At 37.8% G+C, this 7,618-nt stretch overlaps 1 protein-coding gene across 1 annotated transcript; it reads right to left on the reverse strand.

Annotated features, from left to right (window-relative positions):
• Positions 1–2,306: 2,306 nt before the first annotated feature.
• On the reverse strand, positions 2,307–7,179 carry LOC116621858 (cytochrome c oxidase subunit 7B, mitochondrial). Its single transcript, XM_032387868.1, has 3 exons — positions 7,033–7,179; positions 3,868–3,992; positions 2,307–2,507 (listed from the first exon to the last, which is right to left on the reverse strand). The coding sequence occupies exons 1-3, from the start codon at positions 7,070–7,072 to the stop codon at positions 2,430–2,432; spliced, it is 243 nt and encodes an 80-aa protein (XP_032243759.1). The 5' UTR covers positions 7,073–7,179; the 3' UTR covers positions 2,307–2,429.
• Between the last annotated feature and the right edge of the window lie 439 nt (positions 7,180–7,618).

Here is a 7,618-nt window from a genome sequence, read left to right on the forward strand (position 1 = left end):
AAGTGGTATTAATATCTCCAATAAAGGTAATAGTCACAAGGGTGAGAACTCATTATCTGTGCCTCTACAATTACTATAGTACCTAGTTCTAAGTAAGTTTAATGAATTTATTTTTTTTAAATATTTGAGAGAGTGAGCACACAAGCGAGCCTGAGGAGGGGCAGAGGGGAGAGAATCCTCAAGCTGACTTCCCACTGAGCACAGAGAATGACCTGGGTCTTGATCTCACAACCCTGAGATCATGACCCAAGTGGAAACCAAGAGCCAGATGCCTAACCGACTGAACCATCCAGGCGCCCCAATTTAATGAATTTAAAAGAACAGAAAACACATAGTAACATAACTTACATTTAAATGAAGAATGGGATTTATGACACTCACCCTAATTTAAAAAAAATACTTCATAGCCCTCCAACAAATAACATTTCAAGGATTGGCATGCTTCTGAAGTCACTTACCTAAATTCTTCAAATGTACGTATTTTTGATAGGAAGACTAATTTGACAACCTTCCCACTCTAGATATTAAAACACTCAATGATGTTTTGGGATAAATTGAGTGCCATTTGTGAAAGGATAAAACTTTGATTCAGTACATTAGGAAAGCTGCAAGGTCAGAACACTGTGATGAAACTAATTTAGACTTACACTACTGCTTCATTTCTGGTAGTGGCTGAGGTAGTTTTAGAATTACTCATCAGGACAAGGTAACTACAAAATTAAGCTTTAAAAGCCTGTTCAAAAATGCCTACTACCACCACCAGGTTTTATCACACAAAGCAATATATATGCTGGCAAATGGACAAATAGACATCTTTAAAGGTCATATTTTTTTGCCTATGATAGCTGACAATTATCACTTACCTGACGGAAGTGGTACAAATCATACTGAAAATTACCTGTAGTCGTTAGTAATGCCAATTCAAAAATAAAAAGGTAAATAATCTAATGCAACATTGAAACTTCCTTAAAGACAAGTGTTTATTTTGCTTAATCACATCTCAGGGTTACATGCATTTGTACACTTCACTCCTATTTTAACATGCTAAATATGATCAAAGTGTTCATTCAAATTTTATCAAATACGGGCACTATCATGTAGTTACTAATCTTGCAACAGACTTATTTTGCAGGGACATTCAATCTTACTTTTCCTACTCAATGAAATTACTTACTGGCTTTGATGCATTTAATGAGAAAACAAGACATACTGCCATGAGAGCATTCTTCTAGTATTTCATGTAGTAAGTAAAAATTTTTCAAATGTTTGGTTATGCATAAATCCTTATCTGCATCAGGTAAATTTGGAGAGTCCTAAAAGCCATTTACCTGAAAACTTATTGTATAGGTAAGTGAATTTTGGAATCTCTAATTTAGCTAATATAGATTACTCCACTGAAATTTCATTTTCTGCTTATTTGAGCACTAACAACAAATGAGGCTTTTTACACCTTTAACCAAGGAAGTACTGAAGTACATGGTGTAGATGTTTTCTTCAGTTAGCATCTTACATATAAAATCCAAAGTCATACTGAATTCAGGATAATACATGCATCAAAAAGTTGGTATAATTACAGAAAGTCAACAGCAGAGGTCACCACCAATAGCTGGATAAGTGAAAATAAACTATTTTTGACAGATCCTTTCCTTAATACATCCTAAATATAATGAAAGACCTAAAGCTCTAAGATTAATATGCCAATGGAGCCAAGGAGCTAGCTAATCTTCAAACATCCTAAGAGTTCATTTGATAGGACCACTCTTCCCTTGGGTCTGGTGACACCCCAAGTTCTCTTGGCAGGAGTAAAAACGACTTAATACCAATTCCAAATATAAACATAAATTAGAGATGAAATGTAGTAGGCATAATCAATATCTGGACACTCAAAGATGACCTAGAATAACTCTGTGATCAGTTATTCATGAACTGTAACTTTAGCCTACTATAAAGTTGACTTCCAGGTGACAGCCCAATTTTACTTTCATACTACCTCAGAAAGGAAAATTATTTAAGGGGCACCTGGGTGGCTCAGTCGTTAAGCATCTGCCTTCGGCTCAGGTCTTGATCCCACTGGGATCAAGCCCTGCATCGGGCTCCCTGCTCGGTGGGAAGCCTGCTTCTCCCTCTCCCACTCCCCCTGCTTGTGTTCCCTCTCTCGCTGTCTCTCTGTCAAATAAATAAATAAAATCTTTAAAAAAGAAAAATTTAAGAAATTGTAAAGCATCTCACTTAAATAGTAACACTAAGATTAAATAAATGAAAAGTGATCAAGCTTGGTTTCATTACAAAAGAAATAAACCGACAACGAAGGTTTCAAATGTACTTTATTTCTTCAACCATGCCATATTTTAATGGGTGCACAGTGCTTTTACTTGGCATCAATTATGAGTTGGTTTTGAAACAATTCAGTATTACACCAACTGGGATGATTACTGATCTCTCCATTCCTTTGGGGTGACTCTGCCAACAGGGGACAGGTTCCATTCTATTCCAATTTGTGTTGCTGTCTGTAAGAATTAAAATGCTATTAGTTATAAACGTTTAAACCAGAGTCCACTCTCCCTTGGAGACTATTTCAAGTGACAAAGGTGTTCTACTCTACAGGTTAAAAACACACAGAAATCCAGCTGGGATATAGTGCCACCTCCATGTAGGCCAAAGCTAATTGCTGTCCTAATTCTCTAGACCAGTACTGTTCAACAGAACTTCCTGAGATGCAAGAAATGTCTAGATCTTCACTGTCTAACACAATAGCCACATATGGCTATTGAAGACTGAAATGTGGCTAGTATGACAGCAATTTTCATTAATTCAAATTTTTACTCCACATTTCTCTAGTACCTCCTCAAACACTGCTTCACTCAACCACAACTACCTAAATACTGCCAAAGAGCACTTTTATAATATCCTTTCATCAAGGAACACCACCTCCAAAAGTGCCCCTGATCACACATTTGTTCAACATCTAATTACTCTTCTAATTAAGTACACACACCTATTTTGACAGTATATCTAAGGAAGGTTAAAACAAGAATGAAAAGCCCCGCTAATAAATATTTTTGTTTATTAAGGCAAGGTTAATAGGTATCTTTTAAGAACAACTTACATATTTATCCTTTTAACCAATAAGTACATCAACTAGTAAGAAGATTGTTAAATGTAAGATGTAAAAAACTAAAATAATGAAAGCAAGTCACTGTACATCTCAACCATCAGAAATGTTGTACTCCGTTCTGGAGCAGAGTTTTAGAAGAGAAACTGATTAAGTGAAGGAAGGTGACCCAAGATGGTGAAAACCCTGGAAACCATGTAACAAAAAGTGATTTACAGAACTAAGGATGTTTAATCTGAAAGAGAAGATCCAGGAAACTAGTATCTAATTTTTCTAGTTTCTTTGGTTTCTAGTATCTAATGGTTGATACATGGAAATGGGATCAGAATTTCTTGTTGCAAGAAAATGATGGGTAGTGCACCTGGCTGGCTCAGTTGGTGGAGCGTGTAACTTCTGATTTCAGGGTTGGGAGTTCAAACCCCATGTTGGGTATACAGATTACTTAAAAAAGAAAAAGAGAAAAAGAAGGAAAGGGAAAGGGAAGGGGAAAGGGAAAGGGGAGGGAGGGAGGGAGGGAGGGAGGGAGGGAGGAAGGAAGGAAGGAAGGAAGGAAGGAAGGAAGAAAATGATAGTAGAATGTGAATGCTTAAAGCTATGGAAGAAATTCCTGCACTGGGTGGGTAATTACATCAGAAAATCTCTGAAGTCCCTCCTAACTAGAAATGTATACTACTTTGTGAAAACATTTTGAATACATAAAATAAATAGGAATGAAAGACATCTAATATAGAAAATTATCAGTCAATAGTACTTACATATGCCCATACAGCAATACAGAAAGTGGCTCCACTAGCTAGTACAGCATTACCATATTTGTCATGGAAATCAGGTGTCCTTTTCTGGTGGCTCTGCCTTGCCATTGTTTGTGGAATGCTTTGAACTAAAGAAAAAAAAGGAATACAGAAGCATATCTATCAATTATAAGGAAAAAAGAACATGTAATAGATATTGCTAATCAGGAAAGCAACGGATGTTAACTTTATAGTACTTTGCGGTTCAATACAATGTTAAAACATATTGTAGCGAAAAGCAAAGTAGTATACTTTAAATGCATCAAAAATAATATAATTTGACACATGTATAGATATGTGAGAAAACAAATATATCAAAATGTTAATTGTATCTATGCAGTGCAGTATGTGTGTTTATCATACAATTCTTCCAAATTTTCTCTGTCTTAAAAGTTTTCATAATAAAATCTTGGGGGATAAAACAGAACAGGTGATGCCAGTAACATTCACTACAAACCTCTGGAACTTGGCTCTTATTCATTAATTTGAATATCTAGGACTTAAATTTTCACTAGTTTACTCTGCAGTGCTCAGCAACTTACAACATAAAAGGGTAAACTCAAAATGAATTTCAAATTAAAGCATACCAAATGTTTATGACCTTAAAATTACAAAAAAAAACCCTCCAAAAACTAGAGTAATGTTGATTTTTTTTTTTTTGAAAATTATTAATGAGGGCGCCTGGGTGGCTCGGTCGGTTAAGTGTCGCCTTCAGCTCAGGTCATGGTCCTAGGGTCCTGGGACTCAGTCCCAGGTCGGGCTCCCTGCTCAGCAGGGAGTCTGCTTCTCCCTCTGCCCCTCCTCTTTCTCTCTCTCACACTCTCTCTCTCAAATAAAATCTTTTAAAAAATAATTACTAACGAATACAACACTATGCTAAAAGAAATACGGTACATGAAAATGTGTAAGACACTGACCCTGTCTTCAAGTAACCTCCAATCTAAAGGTGGATATGAGACATGTATACACAAATCGCTGCAATACAAAAAAAGTAGATTATTAGCTAAGTACTCTGAACAGCAGGTAGGATTTGGTTATGTAGATGTAGGAAAGGGAAATCTGAAAAAAAGCAGAGGAAAAAAAAGCCCCGTGTTCTAGGAAACAAATTATGTTTGAAGGACGACGTGTACAGACAAGCAATAGGGATAAAACTAGAAAGGATAATGGAGGGCCACTTTTTTGGTAGAGGCAAAGGTTTTTGAGCAGAATAACATTAAAACTTTGCTTTACTATTACTTTAGTAGAATGAGTTTTCAAACTGCCTCTAGAGGCTCTTAGGAGAGCTTGGCAAAGAGCCAAGACTGCAAAATACATATTTCCAGATTTTTTTTTCCTTCCTAAGTAACAGATCCTTACTGTTTTATTTTTTTTTAAGATTTTATTTGAGAGAGAGAGAAGGCGTGGGGGGGGGGGGCAGAGGGAGAAGCAGACTACCCACTGAGCAAGGAACAGGGAACCAGACGCGGGGCTTGATCCCAGGACCCTGAGATTATGACCTGAGCCGAAAGCACATGCTTAACCCACTGAGCCACCCAGGCGCCCCAATCCTTATTGTTTTAGAGCCTCAAATGGTACTTATGTAATGGAAACCATGTATCAAATTTTTAAGATTTATCTGAGAGAAAGAGTAGGGAGAGAAACAGACGATCCCAAGACCCTTGAGATCACAACAACCCTAGCTGAAACCACGGATTGGAAGCTTAACGGACTGAGCCACCCAGGCGCCCCTGTAATGGAAAGCATATTTAAAAAACAAACAAAAAAAAGAAACAGCAACGTTGCCCATTCACTGGCATTTAAGAATATAATGGCTTCTATGTGATACAATGGGTTATTTCCGGCTAGTTATTTGACCATTAATGATTTCTCTTCTTAATTGCCTTCCAGGTTTTCTTTTCACCTTTAGACACACTTGGGATGAGCAAATTTACAAACATTTCACAATATATTCTGCTCTAGAGCAGTTAAAAAGTGAGAGTGTGAATTCCACATTGAAAAAAAAATAAACAAAAAATTCCCTTTCCTAGGGTACAAGGCCCTACCTGCTCAAAGGGCAAATAAATTAAAATTACCAAACAATTCTGCAACATCTCATGACCTCAAAATTCAGGTAACCCAAGTGGATTTCTTTAGACTTCTCTTCTGTAACAAGAAATGGTTTAGTTACCACCTATTGGTCATCTCATATAATCCTCAACAATTGTTTGAGGTAGTAATTATTTGCTAACCCCCTGTTTTACAAAGCAGGAAAATGAGGTTCAGAGAAAAATCATTTGCCCAAAGTGAAAGAGATAACAGACGTGGCTTTTGGAATATTAAAAAACCAGTTGGGCAACTATTTTTTTGGTGATTCTCAAAGCTGCTTGAGTGTTTAGAACACAATCTAGTAATACCACTAATGACTCTGTAAACTGAAAATAAAAAGATGGCTAAAGAAGCTAAATGGTAATTGCTTAAGGTCACTTTCAATGTAAAACAGCTGCTCACATTACTCAAGGTCACCTTCACTGCAAATCAAGTACGGAAATGAATTTTCTCTTTCCAATCTAGTGCATTCTCAATACATAAGGCTGGTCTCCAAATTCCCTTGTACCTGCCAAACTTTTAGATAAGAAAAAATTACAATTGTTTTCGAATAAGCTAATATTCATTTAAAAAAACCAACAAACAACATAAAAGCTGCAGGGCCACCACTTGGGTTGTCTCCTTGCAATGAAACCAGAGAAGAGCTAGATTTCCAGTTTCCTTCCATTAGTTACAGGAATTGGAGAGGAAGTTCTTTGGGGGTAAATGTACTCAAAGCTAAAATTTACGAAATTAGAAGGAATGAGTAGTGTCCACCAAGAACCTCCTTCCCTGAAATCATAGGTAAGTGAATTTAAAAAGCAAAAACAAAAAACAAGGCTATGCTATGACTCTGGTAACAGAAAGTGAGCTGGGAACCAAAACAGAAACACTGGGTGATTAAGTAAATGCTAAGGACGGCTTCCCAATTACTTGGGGCGAGGCGGGAGACTGCGCATTCAGGATTAGAAATCGGGATGCAGGTGGAGGGAAAGGGCACGAGAGACCACTAGGACAAATAGGTAAAAGGCGGTTGGAAATAATTTGCTCACAGTTTTTGCTTACCTCGGAGACGACTTAGAGCGCTTCTGGCTATGGGAAACATTCTGAAGCTGAAGACAGAACGGTGCAACTGCAGCTGCTGCTTTGCTACGACTTCGTTCCAAGTCTCCTTGCAAAGAGCCCTGAAAAACAAAATGGCTTTCGGCTGGGCTCTTTAATGAGTTAATGAAATCTCGCGAGACCTGTAAAAAAACCACACCCCATAGATACTGTAATCCTCTCTACAGACAGGAAAGATAAAGGCTTTTTGGGAAATGTAGTTTCACGCTTTGTAAATGGGGTGTGCTGGTATTTAGTGAAGAATGAGAGAAACTCTCCCCGTCCCACCCGCGTCTTGGAGCCAGGTTTAGGGCTCTACAGGAGAGAGCCGATACGCTGATCTTAGATTGAATCATCAAAGGCACTAGCTTCAAGTTGGTGTTTCAGAGGCTAGCAGTTCTTTTTTTTTTAAAGATTTTATTTATTTATTCATGAGAGACAGAGAGAGAGAGATGCAGAGGGAGAAGCAGGCTCCCAAGGAGCAGAGAGCCCGATGCGGGACTCGATCCCAGGACCCTGGGATCATGACCTGAGCCGAAGGCAGACGCTT

Source organism: Phoca vitulina, unplaced genomic scaffold (assembly GCF_004348235.1).
Source record: "Phoca vitulina isolate PV1807 unplaced genomic scaffold, GSC_HSeal_1.0 scaffold51, whole genome shotgun sequence".
NCBI lineage: Eukaryota > Metazoa > Chordata > Mammalia > Carnivora > Phocidae > Phoca > Phoca vitulina.